Consider the following 22,218-nt stretch of genomic DNA (forward strand, 5'->3'; position numbering starts at 1 on the left):
TTTTCTTGCAAGTGTATTGCTACTAAATTTAATTAGGCTATACAATGTGCACGGTGGTTTTACATACGCAGCAGTAATCAGACGGCACGAAATCTCCTCTTCATGATAGTTAAAACACACATGGGCACACACACACACACCTCTAATGGTTTCTTCATGCCAGCAGGTTTCAAAACTATTTTCTAACAGAAGTTTAATAAAAGTGACATTTTACAATTTTGCGAATGTCTTCATGTCCAGCTTTTAAAAATTAAGATTTTTACTTATGTGTGTGTGAGCACCTGTGGTGTGTACAGGCATGCAGAAAGGACAGAAGATGGTGTCAGATCCCTGAGATGGTGTGATAGGCAATTGCTGGACACCTGGCTTGTTACATGGGTGCCAGAATTTGAACTGTGGTCCTCTTGAATGCTCAGTTAGCATTCTTAACCACTAAACCATTTCTCTCCAGCCCCCTTATATCTAGCTTTTAGACACAGCTTGATTCTCATATATACTTTAGCATTCAAACCATATTTTCAGTTGTGTAAGATCGGCTTTACAAAGATATACTGTTGAAAATGAGAATTCTGATTGTTTTCAAATAATTCTAGATTTTTATCTAGATATGATGGATGGATGAGTCTCCATCCAAAGCCCACAAGGAGTAGCTCCTAAGTGGTCAGTTGCAGCACAGAGTGTGAATCAATTATCATTAAAACTTTTCAAACTGGCACACTACACCTACCTGTCTCCAGATCAAAGAACTTTAACAACATAAGAACCCCCCCATCTGATTTTTAAAAAAATGAAATAATTTGAAGAGACATTTCTCCACAAATATACATCAATGGCTAAGAAATATGCAGGGGATGCTCAATATTGTTAATCACACATCAAAATCACAATACCGATGGGTGGCTACTATCAAAACAGAAAATGCTAATGCTGGGAGGGAGGGAGAACAGAAACCTTTGAGCACTGTTGGTGGGACTGTAAAACCACCAACTATGGAGAAACAATATGGCAATTCCATTTAGAAAATGCAAATTAGGATGACCCCATGATCAGGCAACACCACTTCTGGGTGTCACCATGTTCACAGCAGCATAACTCACAGTCTTACATGCCACCAAGTCGTGGAAACAACCAGGGGTCATGGATAAACAAAAGGGACTATGTATGTATGTATACACCAGAACATGACTTTTGGCCTTAAAAGGGAAGGAACTCATGCCACATGCTATCCATGTGTCTCAAGCCTGAGCACATTTTTCTGGATGACATAAGTTAGTCACAGAAAAACAAATTTTGTTTGCCATCACAGGGTGCCCACAGTAGCCAAATTCCTTAAGGCAGAAAGAATAATGGATGCCAAAGGCTGGGGGCGGGGGGGGGGGGGGGCCCTTAATGGTCACAGAACTTCAAAAAGGCTCTGGAAAGCTAACTCACAACAACTTCACATGCTAGTGCTATAAAAAAAAAAAACACTTAAAAATGAGAGCAAATTTTGTGTGGTGTCTTCTGCCCCGTGTTTTGCAGTGCCAGTCTTGCCCTCGGAGCGAACTTTTTATCAATGTATCAGGTACCACCACACATGGTTTGTGTGTGTGCTGAGTTATGCAGACCTTCCCAGCAGGCAGACAGGGGAACTCCATGTCAAAAGGACAAAGTCTATCTTAATGTTAGAAAAATAATTTTGACTTGTGAACCTCTTAAACAGCCTATGGGCACTAAGGGCCCAAACCTTGCCTTGGGAATAGTTGAAGTCGTCCCATGCCCTTCAGCTGGCTTTTTCCCCACATTGCTGTAACTTTTACAAATACAATTCAAAGTACTAACTGAAGTAGGCTAAAAAAGACAGTTTCCTCCTACACAGAATATAAAAGGCAAGTATTTCAGATTCAACTATCACAGTGAATAAATACTGACGCTTTATAAGAGTATGTGTTTTGCCAGGCATGGTGGCTCATGCCTCTAACCCCACCCCAGCCCTCCAGAGGCTGAGGCAGAAAAATGGCAGCAGGTTCAAGACCAGCCTCCTGGCCCCTCCCAACCTAACTACTAACTGAATGAGGCATACAATAAAACATTTTGCAGATCTGCAGTGTCATTTAGATTCCTCTTTGCAAGTTTTCTTAGTTTACAACACCAATTCACATCCAGTGATGAAAACAACACAAAGCTAACTTTGTGGCAGCACTTGGTCAGTCAGAGAGGCACTGGTTTCCTTCTGTCCTATGGAAGCCAAAGGACACAGCAACATGCACCAAGGCTAAGTGAGCTAGCAGTCTTCCCTAATAGGGACACGGATCAAATTTATGGGACAGAAAACAAGGCATGCCAACTACTTAACACAGGTAGCTGATGTATCTGGATGATTTTCTCTAAAGCCTGTAGGCAATATTTATTAAAGTTTCCAATGTGGGGACTGGACTGATATCAAGATCAATTACAAGATATGCACTCAAGAGCAGAACATGAGCTCAGTGACATTAACAGTTGAGAGCTAGGCACATAGTACAGGCCTGCTGTCCCAGCTAGTCAGGAGGCTGAGACACAAGGATCACTTGAGTTCATGAGTTGGAGACTAGCCTGAGTAAGGCTCAAGTTGCCTTTTCTTCGAGATTTTGTCTAAAAAAAAAGACGGAAACTGTAAAATAGTTAAATTTAAAGTTTTGTGAAAACTGAACCATGTTTGTATGGGAATGAGCAGATTTATCTTTAATTCTGAAAAACTAAAAACCAGTATTTTACGTAGCAGTATAATTATAATAAAGCACCTTAAAATATGTAACACTGACTTGTGTATCCACCCTAATTAAAACTGTGATCAGTAATCACTACTTAGACCTTGTGCCTTAACTGGCATCTCTAAGGCAAAACTGATTTCACATGACCCACTATAAAAGCCATCTACTTCTACATTGTTCAAGCCCTAAAGAAAGGACAAAGCTCTCATCCTGGATGCTTTCATCTCTAAAGAACAATCACCATTCACATAATACCCAAGGAAAGACACAGGGTCAAAGATTTCTTCAGCTGTGAAATCAACACAGCAGATATGTGAGCCAATGACAATCACACCCTGAGTCCAGATGAGACATGAGAAACAGCTGTATGGGAAAATGGTACCTTGTAAATCTCTTAGAGATGTTCTATCTTTTATATATTCTTCACAACTCCCTGAATCACAGTTTCTAAAGCATCTGCTCTGGGTCAGTTTTTGTGGTCTTAGGTGATACATGTTTATCAGGGGCACTTGACATCTGACAGAAGTAAAAATACTAATACTGTAAAATAATCAAAAAGTATCCATTTCAATTATCACTTTTAAAAGTAATAATGTACAAATAGTTAAAAACAAAAAACAACTTACCAACTCTATCAGGGAGGACTTCAAGTGCAGAAACTCTTTCATCTTTATTAAGTTCTAGTCCATAAACACAGTCAAATCCATCGTACTTTATAAGATATAGGGAAGGATTCACGGGCACCTGGTCCAGGACAGTTCCCTTCCACTGGGTGACAGGGCCGTTGCCCTCTCTCCACCCATGCTGGATCCTGCAGCCTACGATGTTCCGCCGGGGCTGGGACACAGGCTTGCTTGGCCCCACACTGGTCCGATGTTTTCTGTATTCACACATATAATGTGTTATTCTCACAAGTATGCACACCCCAATCCAATACAACCAATAGCTTACATGCTCCTGTTATACAGGATCCCAAGACATGTGCAGACTCTTTACTGGTAAGTCAGGGAACTGAGGCAGGATTGGGAGTTTGAGCTAACAGAGCGAAACTCTGTTATGGCTGAAGAGATGGCTCAGCAGTTAAAAGCACTTGCCACTCTTGCAGTGGACCCAGCACCCACACGGTGGCTCACAAGTGCCTTTAACTCCAGTTCCAAGGGATCCATGCCTTCTGGTATCCACAGGCACCAGCACCAGACAAGCATGTGAAGTACATATATGCAGACACACACATACACATAAAATAAAAATATATCCTAAAACACCACCATTACCACCACCCAAGCTGCTACGGCCATGTTCCTATGCAGGGAAATGCAGGTGCTCAGCTCCTTATAATGGAGCAGCAGCATTGGATGTGCAGCTTCCCAGAGCTCAGTGTCTAACACACTCTTCAGGAGCAGAATTCTGGGCATGGGACCACATGTAAGCACAAGAAAATTCCTCTTAAGAATGAGCTTTTCATCACCTGCACTTCCTCTAATTCAATCACCTCAGAATTACCCAAGTTTAAGAACAGAAGGGCTGACTGCATGAGGCGCATTACAATTCTAACTACACACATACAGTTTACATAGTACAAATCCAATTTAAATTAAGAAGAAATGTGAAGGCCAAGCGTGGTGGTGCGAGCCTTTAATCCCAGCACTCAGGAGGCAGAGGCAGGCGGATCTCTGTGAGTTCAAGGCTAGCTTGGTCTACATAGTGAGCTCCAGGCCAGCTGGGGCTACAGAAAGACCCTGTCTCAAAAATACCACACCCCCCAAAAATCAAAACAAAACAACAAAAAAGAAGATATGTGTAACTCTTGAATTCTTATCATTTTAATGCCCTGGTAATCCTGAAAATAAACTAGGCATTTAACTCTAGGGAACTGGACTGGCTCACATGTGGGTGCACTATGTTTCTTTCTCTAGGAAACACACTTTTCGTGACATACCTGGACCTATCTCAAGGCTAGTGGTCTACATAGTGAGCTCCAGGCCAGCTGGGGCTACAGAAAGACCCTGTCTCAAAAATACCACACCCCCCAAAAATCAAAACAAAACAACAAAAAAGAAGATATGTGTAACTCTTGAATTCTTATCATTTTAATGCCCTGGTAATCCTGAAAATAAACTAGGCATTTAACTCTAGGGAACTGGACTGGCTCACATGTGGGTGCACTATGTTTCTTTCTCTAGGAAACACACTTTTCGTGACATACCTGGACCTATCTCATATACCTTTTAAGAGTTTATAATAAACACTTGCCTCCTAGGATCCACCTATCTCTGGCCCTACACCTCCATTCCCTGCTTTTACATGGCTGCTGGAGACCCAGGCTTTAGGTCTTCAGGTTTGTTCAGAAAGCACTTTACCCATTCAGCCGTCTCCCTAGCCCCTAACCCTGGCTCTTGAAATCAGAAGAAAAAAAAACATTACACCTTGAAATGCAAGGACAAGGGAGGAGGCTTGGCTTGGCTGGGAGCTGAGGGCCAAGCCAACCTGAGAGGTGCTGCTACATGCCAAGAGCAAAACAGGCCTTTTGAAAAGAGTCCCTTTTCACTTCATGGGTATACAGGACATATATCATAGATAATTTTAAAAATAGTTCATTGTAAGTTGTATCAGTTAAAGCTGTGTCTGTGTGTGTATACACACACACACACACACATACATATAACTTATTCTGACTGCTTGTATAAATTTAGCCAAGTCAAAGGTCCTGGAAGACAGATAAAGGTCTTTTGCAAACATAAGGACACCAGAGCCACCAAGAAGTACTTCAAGAGGGAATAAAGAGCTGAGCCAAAGTAAGGGAACTGGGAAAGGGAGTGATAAAGTAAACACAAGACTTACAGGCCAGACCCTACTCTATCTGCCCTGAAGGCTTTGCAGAAATCCAGCACACTTTCTACCACAGAGCCCTATGGCTAAGCCACCCCACTGAGAAAAGCCTAGCTTAGCAGGGAGTAATCAGAAGGCAAGGAAATAAAGGAAAGCCCAGAGGCAGCCCAGGTGGCTGGAGAGGGCCTCGTCTTAAATATGCCACAGGAGCGGAGCAGAGGCTAGAAGGGCAATCCCGGTGTTTTCTAACCTCTTCTCATACCTAAAATCTTATTGGACAATACAAAAAGTAGCTTAAGGAAAGAAATAAACAGTCTTGACTGATGCTTTGATGGGTAGTGGAATAGGTCAGACAAATATATCCATGCAGTAGATGAAACCTGTTGGCCCACATTAAACAAACAGAAATCATGAAAGAGAAACTGTGCAGGTGACTGTGCCAGGGTGTCCAGATTAAATGCTTGTTTCTGGGTGTATCTGAAGATGCTCTGGAAAGAGATGAGCACTTGAACTGCTGGGCTGAGCAAAGATGTGCCCTCACCAATGCAAACCTGTTGAGAGGCTGAAGAAAATAAAAGGTGGAAGAAGAATTCATCCTGTTTCTTTGTGCTTACTGGCTTCCGTGGGAACATCAGTTTCTCCTGCTCTTGAACTAGGTCTCATACCAATGGGTCCTCAGGTTCTCAAACCTTGTGCTTAGACTGAACTACATACCACCAGCTAGCTCTTCTGGGTCTCCAGTTGGCAGAATACAGTCTTAGAGACATCTCTACCTACATACTGCATGGCTCAATCTTACAGAATAAATCTTTATGTTCCTCTATCTCCTATTGGTTCTCTTGCTCTAGAGAATACATATATAGGAACACATACCAAAAACTGAAAAGCTCAGAAATTAGACAGATAAGACACAACCTGAAAAAACTCAGGCATGGTAAAGAAATGAAGTCTGGAAAGTTTTTAGACATAAAGACTAACTTAGAGGAATGAGAGGAAATGACAGCATGGGAACCCACAAAGTTCGTGAAGAAGGCAGATGGGGTGAGGAACAGACATGAAGAACAAACAGAGATGATGACAGGTATAATGGCTATAACACACGTGCCTATCACCTAAAGTCAAAGACACAGAAGAATACTAAAACCGTTATTGAGATAAATTGGTCTAACTGCCCATGTTCTTGGTTACCCACCAGAACTTGATGGTAAGAAAGACCCTATTGCTAAAGACACTACATGAAGGAAATCAGCCTGACAAACAAACAATATGACCATCTGTCTACCCTGCTTCCCAGGCCAGGAAGAAGTTACATCTATTTCAGAACATATTAACCCCTAGCCCAGGTGTCTGGTTCCCAATCAGTCCCCTCCAGAAGATATAACCCCCCCTTGTGAAAGACATCTGGTTCCTCTGTCAGAACTCCTCATCTCCCCTCCCCAATTCTGGGAAGATGCAGGAAAAGCCCAAGGACCCCCTTCTAGCCCCCAATAAATTTCAGACTTCCCCCAAACCCAATGCACAACATCTCCATTCCCGAGGGAGGGTTGATTGCCCTTCGTAACTAATAAAGCTATTTGCATCTGTTGAAGTTGGTTTCTACTTCTTTATGTTGCCTTTTCATGTTGAATTCTAACACTATATACATGAGCTATAGAACAAGGAGAAATCAAGCTGGTGCTGACTTCAGAATCTCAACTGGCTAGCACTCATAATGCTATGCAAGGTGCTATGCAAGCTACTGGAAGGAAAAAAATATCATCCTCCAGCTGTGAATCCTGTGAACTACAGTAACAATTGGCCTGGCAAGATATGCAATAGTGGACAAATATTATGGGAATAGCCAACCACTCTTTACTTGGATTTAAGGTCTGCATCCTAGGATGGAACCCATACCTGACATTGCTATCAGGCTAAACTAGTCACAGGACATAGGAATCAAATACTAGTTTTTTACTAAACAGTTATCATATTAAACCGACTCTTAATGACCTACTGTTACACCCATAGATTAATGCATCTCACAACTCTTACCAGAGAAGTTTCCTTATGAAACAACTGGTGCTTAACACAGAAACACACAACTGGTCAATGTGCACAGAACAAGAGGCTGAAGACTGCTTATTCATAAATAGAGGAAACCTGTATCAAATTTCTACCCCCATCTCCCCAAGACTCAGGGATCATTGCAGAAGAGGGGGCAGAAAGATTGTAAGAGCAAGAGGTGGTCGATGACCACAACAAGCAAACAGTTTTCCAGACAACTCGTCAGGTAGTCATATGAACTCACAGCAATGGTGACAGCATGTATAAGTTCCATGGAAGCTCAAACCAGAAAAAAATCCCAGCATAGATATAAGAAAGTGGGTAAGAAGGTCCAATCACACCTAAGGAAACTGCATCAACAGATGGCTGCTGGGAGAGGCAGAGATAGATTCTTTCAAGGATGGGACTCTTGGGAGGTTAACCAGGCTCCAGTGGATGGTCCCACACTGAAGGACATTTCAGGACACAAATCAGAATCTAGAGGCCTTATTTTATACATATACATACATACACACACACACACAAACACACACACACACACACACATATACAGAGTACATTAAATTACATGGGGGGGCAATAACAGAAGTGTGGATAGGGGAGGGGATCTAAATACCTTCAAATTATATTGTATGAAAACTGCAAAAATTCAATTAAAATGCAAACAAAACAGAACAACAACAAAAAACGCTGACCTAAACTAGAGCATTTGACCAAATGCACCCTGAGAAGTCAAAAGATGGCTGATCCTGAGAGATACACCAGCAGTAAAACACAGCAACATCCTTTGAGCATCCAGGCAAAGGGACCAAATAACATGTAAGGTAAAGAAATGAGATTTAGAGAGCAACATGTTATCCCAGAAGACAACGGATAACAAGGTTAGGGCGCCTGTTGGAAAGAAGTTGGAGGGACATGCTGACTGACTTTGAGCAAAAACATTTCGAATATGTCAGAAATCAGGGAATACTTTTCTCACAAATGCTTCCTAAGATAAAGCTCTGTGGATGTCAAATTATCAAAGCTTTCTTTACTCAGGACTGACAGGAGCACTGGATATATTCAGCTGTGGAACAAATGAAGGGGAAGAGACAAACCAGGAACACTGCTGACCCCTGAACAACCAAAGGGTGTTTAGGGATGCCCACCCCAGCCAAGGTACAGTTCAGAATCCCCAAACTGCCAGGCCATGGCAGCACCTGTAATCCCAGCACTGGGAGGGTAAGACAAGAGGATTAGGGCGTTCTAGGTCAGCCTGGACTACATAGTAAAACTCTATCTTAAAAAAAAAAAAAAAAAGTTACTTAGCCAGTGCAACAGTTCACATCTGTAATTCCAACATTCAGGAGACTAAGGCAGAAGGCTGCAAGTTTGAGGCCAGTTTGGGATGCAAATGGAGTTCCAGATCAGCCTGGGGGAGAATCTCCCACTTTACTACCTTACTAATAACACCAACATAAATGGAATATATTTACACATATCACATATAGTGAAAAATACTAAGGAACCATGGTGCAGTAGTGGCACTTTTATCCTAAGGGCAATCAACAGCTACCCAATTGAACTAAAAGCCCACTCAATGAGAGGAAACTCATGTATGATACTATAAACACAGCCAAATACACATGGCTGGCGGTCATAAATCTTAGAGAAAACCCCAAAAATGTCACATCCCTAGACCAATATAATTTCTTACTATGTGCAAAGTATGTATTCTTATATTTAAAGACTACGTATATTTAAAGACAAGTATCCCAGTCACCACTCATCAAAGAAGCTTCTTTTGCACCAGAGGGAGACTATTACAAAGCACCACAACTGGTCACACAGAGACACTGTGAATTGCCCAAGTCTAAGTGGCACATCTACAATGTAACCTCTACACCTAAGGCTCAGGGAACATAGAACAAGGGGTAAAGAAGACAATAATGAATATCTCAATTCTCATTAATGAAGCCCCCTCATGTAACAGAGGGCAAGGAACACAAAAAGTCTCTATACTTTAGCCATTTGTGACCAAGAGTCTACAGAATGCTGGTCCTTGGACAGGACTCCTATATTAAACTACACCCACCTAACCTGTCCCTAATTCCTTAAATGATTTGTGAGGTCCCCCTAGCCGCCCCCATAGCTGATAGCTGCAGGATGTCTTCAGCCCAAGCCAAAATTGCTACCTCTGCAGCTTCTGGTGCCAAAGTTATACTGTGGAGGCAAAGGCCAGCACCCAGAGAGTCCAGACCTTCCATCCCAGTGCCAACTCTGCCCCATTCATTTCATCTTTTAATGACTGGAACTTGTACCCAAGCCACTCCTATGCAGGTGTGCTGTCCACTTGCTGTCTTTGACAGCATGGACAACCTAGGAACCAATCTAGATTGTTCTATTTGGGAGGATTCTTCTATTTCAAGCACAGCTCAGTATATTTTGATACCATTTCTTTCCATCTGTTTCAGATATTTTAGAAATTTCTCAGAGCTCTGGTTAGTTGGATGATCCTTCCATATTAACAGTAAAACAAACGTTGAGTATTGATTCTGACTGCAAATTATGCATTTTTTGTTTTTATTGTATTTTTATCTAGTGTGTATTTCTGTATGTGTTGTGTATACGGATGTATGGAGGGCAGAGAATTTGTGGGAGTTGGTTTTCTCCTTCCACCATGTGGGTCCTGAAATCAAAATGAGGTCATCAGGCTTTGCTACAAGCGCCTCTTCCCGCTGGGCCACATCATCAGCCCTTTTCATTTTTTCAAGGCAGGGTCTCTGTGGCCCAGGCTGGCCTCGAACTCACAGTGATCCTCCTGCTTCAGCATTCTCAGAGTTGGAATTATAGGCATGCAGCATCATGCCCAGCTCAGGGTATCATTTTCTATCTGCTCATAGAGTAGAATCTGTCTCATGAACAAATAAAACACCATATACCTTACCACTGGAATATCCACATCCCAGGGAGTCCATATGTAGGGATTTAATGAAAGAAAATGATGAGCATGCACAGGCATCACTAACGAGGAAACTGCAAGAAAATGTTCAGCAACAGTTCTCAGTGACTGAGTAATTAGTCTAGTACTGAAACAACTACACAGCTATTAAAGTTCTGGGAAAGGAGGACTGGGGTGGAGCTCACTGGTAGTGTGTGTTACCTACATACCCAGGTCATAGGTTTGATCCCCAACTCCTCACAAGAAAAAAAATCTGAAATTATGAACAAGAATTAAGACTTTAGTTGGCCAGGTTTAACTTCTAACCCAGGGGTCTTTCTGACAAGGGTGGGGACCTACGCAGGTTGCTTTCAGGTCTTCTTTAACAGGTCACTGCAGGGTCTAGGCAATTCCTTACATCTTTGTGCTTTGCCAGCTGAATAATGAATCCAAGATGAATCAGAAACAAAGAAGCCCAAGAGAAATGTAAAAGCCCTGTCCTAAGAACTGAGGACAATTCAGCCTTCTGTTGTCAGATCTGTTGCCAAAAGACTTGTCCAAAGAGCAACACTTGAATGACCAGTTAATGCCTCAGACTTTCAGCTCTAGCTACTGTCCTACAATCTAGTACAAATAAAAATGCTGGAGGTCTGAGGAGGTGGCAAGGGTGGGGGTGGGGGAACAATATTAAATGTAGAGATGTGAATTATTAATTAGGTTCTTTAAACTAGAATCTACTTAAAGATACATTTAGATGTCCATAATTAACAGGTGGTACACTAAGACTATGTGAGATGAGACAAAATGAATATATTTGTTTATTTTTAATAGTTTTTGCAGTGCTGGTGATGGTAGGGCAAGCTTGTGTGCTTGTGTCTGGTAGACACAAGCTCTGCCAATGGAACTACATCCCCAGCCTAAAATATTGACATTAAAACTAAGTAAGAGATGTAAGATTTATAAAATATTATTTACTTTCTTTTATGTGTGTGTGTGGGGGGGGGCGCTTTCTGAGGCAGGGTCTCCCTGTAGCCCTAGCTGGCCTGGAATTCCCTATGGAGATCTGGCTAGTCTTAAACTCACAGAGATCTGCCTGCCTCCACCTGCCTCTGCCTCCGAGTGCTGGGATTAAAGGCTTGAACCATGCTCAGCTTAAATATTGCTTTCTTTTTACATATGAATAAAATCTTCCTTTATAAAAAGTTTAAGATTAGCCAGGCGTGGTGGCGCATGCCTCCAATCCCAGCACTCGGGAGGCAGAGGCAGGCAGATCTCTGTGAGTTCAAGGCCAGCATGGTCTACATAGTGAGTTCCAGGACAGCTGGGGCTACAGGGAGAACCTGTCTCAAAAAACAAAAAAACAAACAAACAAAAAAAAAACAACAGTGTAAGATTATGTACTGAACACTTTCTTTAAAAGTTTTGTGCTATTTCTTCACAGGGTCTCACACAAGGCTGGCTGGCCCTGAACTCCTCCTGATCCTCCTGTCTCCACTTCCTGAGTGTTGGGATTACAGGCATGTATGGCAAGGCCTGGTTTATGCAGTGTTGGGGACTGAACCCAGGGCTGCATGTATGCAGGCAAGCACTCTATCAACTGAGCTACATTCCTAGCTCAAGGCATTTTAACTTTAAATTGCTAACTGGGATCCCCCAAAACAAAAAAACGAAAGGCTTTTATAAAAAAATTAAAGTTGGGCTAGGGAGATGGCTCAGCGGTTAAGAGCTCTAACTGCTCTTGCAAAGGACCCAGGTTTGATTCCCAGCACCCACATGGTGGCTATGAACCGTTCTTAACTCTAGTTCCAGGGGAATCCGAAGCCCTCTTTTGACCTCTGTGGCACTACACAACATGGGTGCACTCACATACATGCAGGCAATATACTCGTACGCATAAAATAAAAATAATAAAGTTTTTTTTTTTTTTAATTAAAGTTGTTGGCCAGGTGTGGTAGCACATGCCTTTAATCCCAGCACTCGGGAGGCAGAGGCGGGCGGATCTCTGTGAGTTCAAGGCCAGCCTGCTGTACATAGTGAGTTCCAGGACAGCTGAGGCTACAGGGAGACCCTGTCTCAAAAAGACAAAAAAAAAAGTAAATAAAGTTGTTTTGTTTTAACATGAACCAGCATACAGGAAACTGCTATACTGAATAATCAGGTATAAAATGAAATACTCCTTAGTCCTTTCTGGATCATTCACTGAACATTCCAAGCATCAACTTCAAGTAACTCATTTAAAAATGAGCGTTCTCTAACTAGTGGTTTTGATTTAAATGTTCTCTGGTTACAAGTATTTTCAAAAGCCCTTCAAATATTTTCTTGGGGGAAAGGCTAACATGTTCTAAACTACCATCCACCTTAATAGTCCCTGCAAAGAGCAACTCTGCAGACTACCAAGATTATCTCATTTAACCCAGGGCATCCTGATTCACACTGAATTATTAATGAAAGGCCACACTGTGTCCAGATTCAAACAACTCTAGGCTGAAAGTGGAGAAGCCAGAATTGAACATGAGATCATTTTCCTTGTTTATCTATAGAAGCTATTTCTTGAAGCACACACTATTGGGGAGCAGGGCAGAATGAATAGGAATTCTTACTGAATTAGTGAACTAGTACACTGGCTCAAAAGACCTTTATTGTAGTTTCAATGTAAGTGGTGACCAATTAACCACCTTTCATTGATGTAATTTTTTTTTTTTACCAATTTCCCCATATCAATCAAGTTCTCCAGTCTGCTTTAAGAAGGAAATGAATGCTTTATTTAGGCCAGTCACATCCACATCACCCAGAGCTTAAGCAAGATTCCCACACCCAGCCAGAGAGGCTATATTGAATTAGGGCAAAGGAATTCCTGAGAAGCTCTCCAGTGACCAAGAGCCAATGCTAGTGATGTGCCACACTCTGGGCAGCACTGGTTTAGAGCAAACGCTAAATTCTGTATGTTCATGGTCTCACAAAGTAAAACTAGACTGAGAGATTCACATACTCTGCTTGTGGCAGGAACCCCGCCCCCCAGAAGAAACACACACATGTAGTGTGGTCTGTGCCTGAGCGTACGTAAACAGTTCTGCTGGTTATGACCTTGTACACAGAGCACCCAATCAGGGTATGTGTGTTACCATATATGGAAGACAAAGAAATTGAACCATACTTAGGATATAAAAAGGTAATCTTTGTTTGGGGCCTGCTTTAAAGAATATCTCTCCCTGGGTCACTCTACTGGTATAAAAATAAACTGCTTCATGCTTAGCTTTAGGATCCTGGTTTTCTGTTTGGATTGCCTACTACATTTCTCTGTGGAATTGTCCAGCATCAAAGACAATGAATTACATCTCATTTGTCACTAGAGTGCCAAGTTCCATGGAGCAGAAGGAATGGTAGCTTGCCTGGATACCAACTGACTAGTTGGTTTCATGGGAGACTTGCCCTCCTAGCATGCTGGGGGCATGGACTTTGGGACCACGACGGACCCCGGTGGGCATAGAAACCAGTTCAGGGAAGCACTATCAGGTAAGAAATTTGGTTTTGGAGCCCATCCCAACTTATGGAAAGGAGGTCAGAACAATCCTCAAAGTCCCAGAACTGCCTAAGTACTCTCAGGGGAAAGAGAAAGAGACACAGTTCCATGGTGGCTTTAGGATACTGGGCACAAAGGGTTCAAGGTGCTATATAAATGTAAACAACTGGGACAGAGGAAAGGGAAAAATGAGATTGTTAAAATTTTCAAAAGGCTTTGCAGGCTCTTTCCAGTCAGATAATTCTGGCCAAAACCTGAGGCTAATTAGCAGTGGAATTTTGTCAGTGCCTTAACTTTCCCATCTGTGCTTATGGCCAGCTACCTAGAACAAAATGAAAGGAGCCAATAACAAGTCGTTAAAATATGAAAAGATTCTTTAAGCAAGTTAAACTGGTGATCAAGGAGAGTAAAACTGATGCATTGGCTGGAGTGGCACTACTATGACAAATTAAGAGAATGAAAACAAAAACATCCTCAAAATTAGAAGATCTTCTTCCATTTTGTTTCACCTTGGGCATTACATGTACCTTACCTATCTCCAATGGCTAACTGGGAACTTTCAAAATTCTTGTCTATCCAAGAAGCCAGCACCTTTTTAGCTAATTATTCAGGCTATTTGAAATTATGCAGATTTTGGAAAAAGTCTTATTTTATAATTTTTTTAAAGGCTTTTTAATATGTAAGAAAAAGGGAACTTAGTGAATTTTCAGTTTCCATTTGTAGACCACACACACAAACTGACTATGGGTCCAAGCTTTCAAGGAACTGGTCAACCCAAATCTAGCCAAGAGACTCTCTAATTAAACAAAGGTAAAGCCAGACACTTCTGTCAGCTTAATTCCACTCTCATGCGTACAGACTTTCTCATGCCATGATCTTATCAAATTTAAAAGTAACAGAGGGCCAGGCATGATGGCGCATGCCTTTAATCCCAGCACTCGGAAGGCAGAGGCAGGTGGATCTCTGTGAGTTCAAGGCCAGCCTGGTCTACATAGTGAGTTCCAGGACAGCTGGGGCTACACGGGGACCCTGTCTCAAAAAGACCAAAAAAAAAAAGAGTAACAGAAGATCATACTCCAAAATCAAATATTCTGTCTCTAACACTGAAAAAAACAAACAAACAAACAAACAAAAACAAAAAACCTTTATTTTCTGTCAGTTCCTATTCCCAACATACTATCATGCAGGCAAGATTCATTTGGACAACTGTATACAGGTTATAAGGAAGACAACACACTTTGGGTCCAGCATGGCATCACTGGATTTAATAGCAAGTCTCCTGTGCAGTGTAAAACACTGAGTTCCCTTTCCTCTTCTTTGATACTTCAAAAAGTAATCTTTTGCTATCTTCAGTTTCACAGAGAAGCATATGCCTTTGTGCATAATTATTATTGTTTATTTCATAATATAAAAATGTCTATGGGCTGGAGAGATGGCTCAGCGGTCATGAACACTGACTGTTCTTGCAGAAGACCCGGGTTCGAATCCCAACACCTGCATGGCAGCTAACAACTCTCCATAACTCCAGTTCCAGGGGATCCGACAGCCTCTTCTGTCCTCTATGGGCACTGCACGACATGGGTGCACTTACCTACATGCAGGCAATACACTCATACACATAAAATAAAAGTAATAAAAATTTTTTTTTATGTCTAAAAAGATAGCAAAATACTCATCCATGGAGAGGACAGGGAGGACTTTCTGCCTAAAAGTCTCTCAAACAACTGACTTCCTTAGATGCTTTCTGGGAATGCTGTAAATATAATTTGAGAATATTTTGCTCCCTACCTACTGCTTCTATCTGCTACATACAATCATTCAAAATAAAAAACACAGCTATGATAGATCATTCCCTGGACTGTTTAAATTTACAAAGTGAAGGGGGAAAGACCTGGAAGACACAACTTGGAAAATATCAGTAAATGAGAGAAGTCCAAAGTCACGGGAGAACCCTTGATAGATTTCAGAACAGGACTAGGAGAAAAAAAAAAAAAAAAAACTTTTCTAACTTACTATAGGGGAGCTTTACTCTTTTCTATCCTAACTAAAACTAACCAACCAAAAGAAGTATCATCTAAAACTGCCATTACAGGATTAAAATGTTGGGACCCCTGCTTCTGTATGTCCTTTTACTGGAGTTTGTTGCAGGGAGTATTCCATCACCTCAACGTCGTTTTGATAAAAGTACCAAGAGTCTCACTAAATGTAGAAGATGAAGCAAAGACAAAGTTTGCTTGAGACTTATAACAGAAAAAGCCTGGTAATTAGAAGTACATGTACAAGTGACTCTAATCTGCTATAATGTGCCATATATGTTATTTGGACTCAACTCTTGATTAGGAGAATTTATTTTAAAGGCAGTTAAGTAGGCATAAAAAGTTTTAAAAATAATATTTTGTCCTAAAAAATAAAAGTAAAAGGACAAAACTATAACAGCTTAAAGCCAAATTGCAAAAGGTTTTACCTATAGACTTGTGGATGATGAGACTTAAGGATGATACATGTTTGATGATTAAATTCCTAAAGTTATACTGATGCACTCTGGCTTTAAAAAAAAAAAAAAAAAGCAAAGAAGAAACAAAATATGCATATCTAATTAACTACTTATGTTTTTCTGTTAGACTTAACCACTTGCAAAACAGAATCATTAACAAAACCACCTCTGAAATCTAATGTATAGAAAATATATTACTGTTATACATAAACAGTTGGTGGGGGCTGGAGAAAGGGCTCAGCAATTAAGAGCACTGACTGCTCTTGTAGAGGACCCAGGTTCGATTGCCAGCACCTACATGGTAGCTAACAACCTTCGGTTCCAGGGAAATTCGATACCCTCTTCTGACCTCCATTGGCATTGCACGACATGGACACATGGACATATATGCAGGCAGTACACTCATACACATAAAATAAAAATAAATAAAATATTTAAAAAATAGTTTTTAAATAGGATTTTTTAAAATGTCCATAGCTCAAGGAACATAATGGAAGATGAGGCAGAGAACGAGGTGAGGTGTAAGGGAATATTGTTGTCTGAGCGTAACAACCATCCCTCTTCATTAGAGCATCTATGATTACTCACAAGAGATCCTCAACAAGATGGGACTTGTTAGCTTTCCCCCATACAAGGGAGCGTAGGGCCATTAGACCTTCACCTGAGATTTCAGCCACTCCATCCTACATCATCCTATCAGCTATATGAAATTCTGTCCCAGATGCACATGGTCTTGGAAAATGCTAGATTACACAGAATGTGGAAGATAATTGAAAAGAGGACCCCCGTCCCCATATACACACAGTGTTGCCTGAACTTACCCTGAAGAGACATAAACAATCATATACTCGCCCCAGATAGAGCACCAACAACAGACCAAAATAACTGCACCAAAGTCTAGCTTGGTGAACCAATAAATTTGTTGGGATTACTTACAGGAGAACTGGTGATCCCCAAACCAAAAAAAAAAAAAAGTCCAAGAGGTTACTTCATATTCTTTTCCTGTTAACTTAATGATTAACCTAACTAAAACCGTATCACCCCTTACTATAAAATTTGATGCCTGTCAAGTTTTGCATTATAGAAATTTATAATAAAAACAAACATAATTAAGATTTAAAAAATTTAATACAAACCTTAAAAATTAAAACCAGGGCCTGGAGAGATGGTTCAGTGGTTAAGAGCACTGGGTGCTCTTACAGAGAACCTGGGTTCAATTCCCAGCACCCATATGGTGGCTAACAATCATCTGTAACTCCAGTTCTAGGGTAATCTGATGGCCTCTTCTGACCTCTGCAAGTATTGCATGACATGAGTGTACTTACATAGATGCAGGCAATACATTCATAAAATAAAATAATAAAATATTTTTTAAAAATTAAAACCAGATACAGAAAATTGAATACTTGGGTAAAATGGGTCAAATTTACATTACGTGCATGATTCTTATGCTTGTACGAAAGGATGGCCCCAGACTCAAGAGTACCCTTTCTCTCAAATAAGACACAGATCCCACCTATATATTGTGCACTGGCCCCATTACAGGATAAAGATGCATGGGGAAATAATACTTTCCAGAGTCTGCTGCTTCTCTTCCCAGCTATACAGGTCAATCTATCAGAACCTTCTCCTTATCTTCAGGGAGAATAGATCACAAGTAGTCCAAACCCACATCCTGAATGTCCCAAGTGATAAAAAGGGCAATTAGCAATTACTCTGCAATCAGTGTCTCTCAAGCTAGTATCTGATGGTACTGTGGATGGAAAACTTTTCCTCAAGCTCACTCATCTGACTGGTATGGAACCTGTATACTGGTTCAATTGGCTATACCAAATGAACCTTCAAGTCTCCTCTTCTTAGGGAAGCTAATCCCAGGGCTAAGACCTCAGTCCCTTAAGGTCCATGATGATGCTACAGAAGTCCCCAGGGGAGTTCCAAATGGATTTAAGACTAGAAACCAAGTAACTGTACATTTCAAATAGACTATATTCTGTTGGTCAATAATAAACATAAATGTAATTAATCTAAAATTCCTACATTTTATAATATACATTATAATGTATAATCCCTACATTTATCATTTTATAATGATATTACTAACATATCTTAATATTATTTCTTAACATGTCAGTTGTAATTTGTCACATTATAGTTTTTTTCTCATCTACAACTCGTAAGCCAAGATTATGCTCTTTCACCCTAAGGAGAGTTCAAGCATCAGAGAGGGGAACGTGACAGCAATCCCCTAGAACAAAGAAAAACATGTAGCACAGTCTGTGGCTGAGCACACATACACAGCTCTGCCTGTTATGACCTTGTAGCACTGAACACCCAATCAGGATATGTGTGTTACCATATAAAGGAGACAAAAAAACTGAACTGTATATGGGGTATAAAGGTCTGAATCTTCCTTTGTTTGGGGCCTACTTTAGAGAAATCTCCCTCTGGGTCACTGTACTGGTAAAATAATGAAATGCTTCCTGATTAGCTTTGGGATCCCAGTTTTCTGTTTAGATTGCCTACTACACGCTCAATATTTAAAGTTCCAAAGCTATTCTATTTTTTCATTAAGAAAGTACTGTTAAAAATCCTTTCATGTTCTACCCAAATCCCTGAGGTTGCTTAGATTGACCAGTATTCCCAATCAGCATGTAAATATTATATTCTGAACATAATAGATCATACAAATACTTAAAAAGAATTCAGAGGACCATTTCAGTAAAGTTCAACATGCTTTATGGCAAAAGTCCTGAAGAAACTAGAATAGATGGAACATATTTCAACATAATAAAGGCTGTATACAATAAACCTAGAGCAGCATTATACTAACTGGGATAAACTGGGATAAACTTCCTCTAAAGTGAGATAAGACCTAACATCCTTCTAACTGTCTGGTAAATCTTTTGAAATGCACAGAACAGAGTCCTGGCTTCCACTAACCCCAAAACCAAGAATGTCATCAGACAGCATCTGAGGCCTATAGCACAGGTTTCACCACTTTGAGGTAATGTGCCTGATATCCCCACCAATGTATCTGGAATGCTCTGATTTATGACTGTCTATGGTCTGTTACAGTAAGTACATCATAAAACTGTTACTAGGCTGGAACATGGAGTGTGGAGTAATCTAAACCTGTGTCCCCAGGCCAGAGTCACTCCTATTTAGCTCCAGAATAAACTCTGGAGGTGAGAACTTCCATTTTTATGTCTTCCATATCCACTTCTCCCTCTTTTCCAATACAATGCTCAAAGTCTTAGCTAGAACAATAAAAGGACAGGACTACAAGTAGGAAAGGAAGAAGTACAATCATTCCTATTTACAGTCATGTTCCTCTACCTAAAAGACACTATGGGTTCTATCAGAAAACTTAAGATCTGACAAAAACTTTCAGCAAAACATCGGGATACAAGAGTTAACATAAAAAACTATAGCTTATCTATGCACCAATAATGAAATTAGGGAACTAACCAACTAATAATATTTTTAATAAAGGACACCTCTCCCCACGAAAAGTAGAACAAACCAAAGATGTAAAAGACTGCTACAATAAAAGCTTTAGACACTGAAAAGACTAGAAGGTAGATAAACCTTCTATGTTCAAGAATAACAATTCATATTGTGAAAATGAAAAGTGAACTACAGATGCACTGCAATCCCCACCAAAATCTCAGTGATACTCTTCACAGAAACAGAAAAACAATTCTGGAATTCATATGAAATCACAGAAGGCCCTGAACAGCTAAACCAACCCTAAGCAAAATAAGCAATTCGGAAATATCACAACAGCTGACTGAAGCTATACTACAGAGATAGAGTGACAAACAAAATGGCACTGACACAACAGGCGTGAAGACCAATGAATTAGAATAGAGGATCCACCTAATTTTTTGGGCAAAGATGTCAAAAACATACACTGGAAAAAAAAATCTTTTCAACAAATGGTACTGGAAAACTGGATACCCACACACAGAAAAATTAAGTTAGACTCCTATTTCTCACCCTGCACAAAACCCAATTCAAAGTGGATCAAAGACCCTAACATAAAACTTGAAATGCTGAAATTACTAGAGGATCGCACAGAGAAAACACTTCAAGGCACAGACATAGGCGAGAACTTTCTGAAAAGGACTCTGGGATTGTTTTAGCACAGGAAACAATCCCAAGTACTGACAAATGGGACTGTATGAAATTAAAAAGGTTATAGCAAAAGTAGAATCTATCACCAGAGTGAAGAGACAGTCTCAGAATGAGAAAAAACAATTTCTTAAATAGGAAAAGAGCTAGTTTAATAAGGAAAGATACAAAGATCTGAAGGTATGTCAGATCTTACCTGTAATGTAGACTGGCTCCAAGACAAGCAGGGAAAAACTTTGCCAATCACCCTTCAATAAAGAACTGCAAAAATTAAACACCCCTCAAAACAAATCTTCTAATCAATAAATGGGTTAATGAACTTGTGAACAAAAATCCCAGGAAAATCCTGCATCTTGGAATGAACTTCAGGCAAGGCTGAACAATAGATCAGCACTTCAATGACTTTGGAGAATATGGAATGCTGTAGATCCAGAGCCTGTTTACAATTTATCGTGGGTCATCTTTAGCCTCTAAATAGCCAGTCCTTGACACCTCTGTTTCCTACTTGTCATCTTATGACTAACCAATGAGAAACCTTTAGGAATGTATTAACTTGAAGACATAGCTCCCATCAACCAAAAGGCTGAGTGCCAACAGACAGTATCTGAGGCCTACAGCTGAGACTCCTCTTTTGCTGTAACTGCCTACTCAATGTTTCCACTGATGTATTTGAAAAGTACCCTGACTGAAGACTTTTCTTTGTTCTGTTACTATAAAAACTTCATGAAATAGCTTCCACCCTGGAAAATGGAATTCTGGGTAACCCGAATTTGTGTTCAGGGCTGTGGTCACTCACATTTGGCTCGAGAATAAACTCTCTTATCCCTTGGAGATGAAAGTTGTGCTTTCTCATTGACAAACTTAATACTTCCAAAAACCAATCAAACCAATGACCAAACAAATCCACAAATGGCCTATTGACATCTTAAAAGGTGTTTTGATAGCCTTAGCCACCAGGGAAATGCAAATTAAAACTACTTTTGAGATTCCATTCCATTCCATCCTGGTCAAAATGGCTAACATCAGGAAAAGAAATGACAACAGATGATGGATGTGGGAAAGAGGAATCTTTATTCACTGTTAGTGGGAGTGTAAAGTGGGGCAGGCAGCCAGCACAGAAACTAGTTGTGGAAGGCTCTCCAAAACACAACACAACACAACACAAACAACACAACACAGAATAGAATTACACACAACTACCATAGGATGCAGCCACTCCACTTTGGGTATATGCCCAAAGGATTCTTAAATCCTATCACAGAAGCTGGGTGAGGTGGCGCATACCTTTACTCCCAGGTAGAGGCAGGAGGATCTCTGTGAGTTCAAGGCCTGCCTGGTCTACATAGTGAAATCCAGACTAGCTGCGGCTGCAGGGAGACCATGCCTCAAAGAGACCCCCCAAAAATAAATAAAGCACAGAGATAGGTGCTCATCCATGTTTACTGCTGCACTATTCATTAACAGCTAAGAAACAGAACCAGCCTAAGGTTCCATCTGGTATTATGTGTGTGTGTGTGTGTGTGTGTGTGTGTGTGTGTGTGTGTGT

General features: G+C 40.6%; 1 protein-coding gene across 1 annotated transcript in view; it reads right to left on the reverse strand.

Annotated features, from left to right (window-relative positions):
* The window catches only part of Spin1 (spindlin 1), an 80,240-nt gene that overhangs the window by 10,357 nt on the left and 47,665 nt on the right, over window positions 1–22,218 (reverse strand). The window contains exon 4 of the mRNA XM_008833212.3: window positions 3,359–3,612. Coding sequence (XP_008831434.1) covers window positions 3,359–3,612 — 254 coding nt within the window. The remainder of the gene's footprint in view (window positions 1–3,358; window positions 3,613–22,218) is intronic.

The sequence above is a fragment of the Nannospalax galili genome, unplaced genomic scaffold (assembly GCF_000622305.1).
Source record: "Nannospalax galili isolate Female #2095 unplaced genomic scaffold, S.galili_v1.0 scaffold1456, whole genome shotgun sequence".
NCBI classification, from domain to species: domain Eukaryota; kingdom Metazoa; phylum Chordata; class Mammalia; order Rodentia; family Spalacidae; genus Nannospalax; species Nannospalax galili.